This window comes from Lathyrus oleraceus, chromosome 3, assembly GCF_024323335.1.
Source record: "Lathyrus oleraceus cultivar Zhongwan6 chromosome 3, CAAS_Psat_ZW6_1.0, whole genome shotgun sequence".
NCBI classification, from domain to species: domain Eukaryota; kingdom Viridiplantae; phylum Streptophyta; class Magnoliopsida; order Fabales; family Fabaceae; genus Lathyrus; species Lathyrus oleraceus.
Genome location: NC_066581.1, coordinates 63436836 through 63438490, shown reverse-complemented (window position 1 = coordinate 63438490; position 1655 = coordinate 63436836). Strand labels below are relative to the sequence as shown.

At 39.2% G+C, this 1655-nt stretch overlaps 1 protein-coding gene across 1 annotated transcript; it reads left to right on the top strand.

Annotated features, from left to right (window-relative positions):
* The first annotated feature begins 390 nt into the window (after positions 1 to 390).
* Positions 391 to 1161, top strand: LOC127129683 (uncharacterized). Its single transcript, XM_051058824.1, has one exon. It carries the CDS (start codon positions 391 to 393, stop codon positions 1159 to 1161), a length of 771 nt encoding a protein of 256 aa, XP_050914781.1.
* Positions 1162 to 1655: the final 494 nt, after the last annotated feature.

Genomic DNA, 1655 nt, shown 5'->3' with positions numbered 1-1655 from the left:
ATGTTGCAAAGGCGAAACCATGCAACTGTTGGTGAAACATGTTGCAGGGCAACCATTATGATTATTGGAAAAGGACATTGTTTCACCAAGGGTCGCTACCTTGTGAAACAATATCAACATGGCCTATAAAAGCATAAATCCGGATTCAGAATAAAACACACAAAATCCGAAAATCCTCTAAACAATTCCAGACGCTCTTCGCTGCATTCGGGTTTTCGTCGGTCTTGCGCAAACTCGATAAGGCTGAATTATCCTGGGTATTCCTGCATCAGAACTCTAAGACAATCGAGAGTGCTTGAAATACTATAAGGAAAGTGTTGCGTTCAGGATTCAAGCCTGGATCCCTTTAATCTTTCCAAAATTTCTAACAGTCTTATAGTATCTCAAATCATGGCCACCGACGCTTCTGTTTCAAGCATCAAACTGATGAATCAGGACCTTGTTAAGTTAGATCGTTTCGATGGAACAAACTATACCCACTGGCAAGACAAAATGACATTTCTCCTGACCGCCCTGAAAATTCAATATGTCTTGGATCCTGATCTGGAGGCAATTCCAGAACCAATTGAGAATGACACTGATGAAGTAAAAAAGGAGAGAAAGAAACGAAAAGAAGATGAACTGCTTTGTCGTGGACACATCTTGAACACATTATCTGATCGTCTCTATGATCTCTACACCAATACTGCATCCGCAAAGGAAATCTGGAATGCACTCGAATTCAAATTCAAGGCTGAAGAAGAAGGTACGAAAAAGTTTTTAATATCTAAATACTTTGATTTTAAGATGTTGGATTCCAAGCTGATTCTTGCACAAGTACACAAGTTACAGGTTCTCGTGAATAAAATAAAAGCCATGAAAATTGACATTCCTGAAGCATTCCAAGTCGGTGCAATAATAGCAAAATTGCCACCTTCGTGGAAAGGATACAGAAAGAAATTGTTGCATAGTTCTGAGGACTTTTCTTTGGAGAAACTTCAGAAACACCTTCGTATCGAGGAGGAAACGAAGGATCGAGAAAAAACTGAGTCCGCTGGATTTGCTAAAGCAAATGTTGTTGCCGCTAAAGGAAAGAAAAAATATGATGGCATAAAAAAACCATCTCGGCCCAAGGAAAGAACACAACAAGTTCAAAAATTCTGGCGGACCAAAAGGTACTAAAAATGGTTGTTATGTATGTGGCAAACCCGGACATTATGCTCAAGATTGCAGACACAATAAGTCCAAAAATGAGGTCAATGTTGTTCATGCCGATGACGACATAATCGCTACGGTAAGCGAAATTATGGCAATCAAAGGCAAAGTGCAAGGATGGTGGTATGACACATGTGCAACTGTGCATGTATCTTAAGATAAAACATCATTCAAAACCTATACCGAAGTCAATGATGGACAAGAAGTGCAAATGGGAAATGAAGTGCGATCTAAAGTCGTTGGAACAGGATACGTCGAACTCAACTTCACTTCCGGAAAGAAAGTCACTCTTGTTAATGTGCTTCATGTTCCTGATATGAATAAAAACCTTGTTAGTGGGGACTTATTGGGAAAACCGGGTATTAAATATGTATATGAATCAGGCAAATTAATATTGACCCGTAATGGTATATTGGTAGGAAAAGGATATTCCGCTGAAGGAATGATCAAACTTTGTACTA

What these genes read in the sequence shown, in the direction of transcription:
- LOC127129683 (XM_051058824.1), top strand. Translation starts at nt 391, where the DNA reads ATGGCCACCGACGCTTCTGTTTCAAGCATCAAACTGATGAATCAGGAC.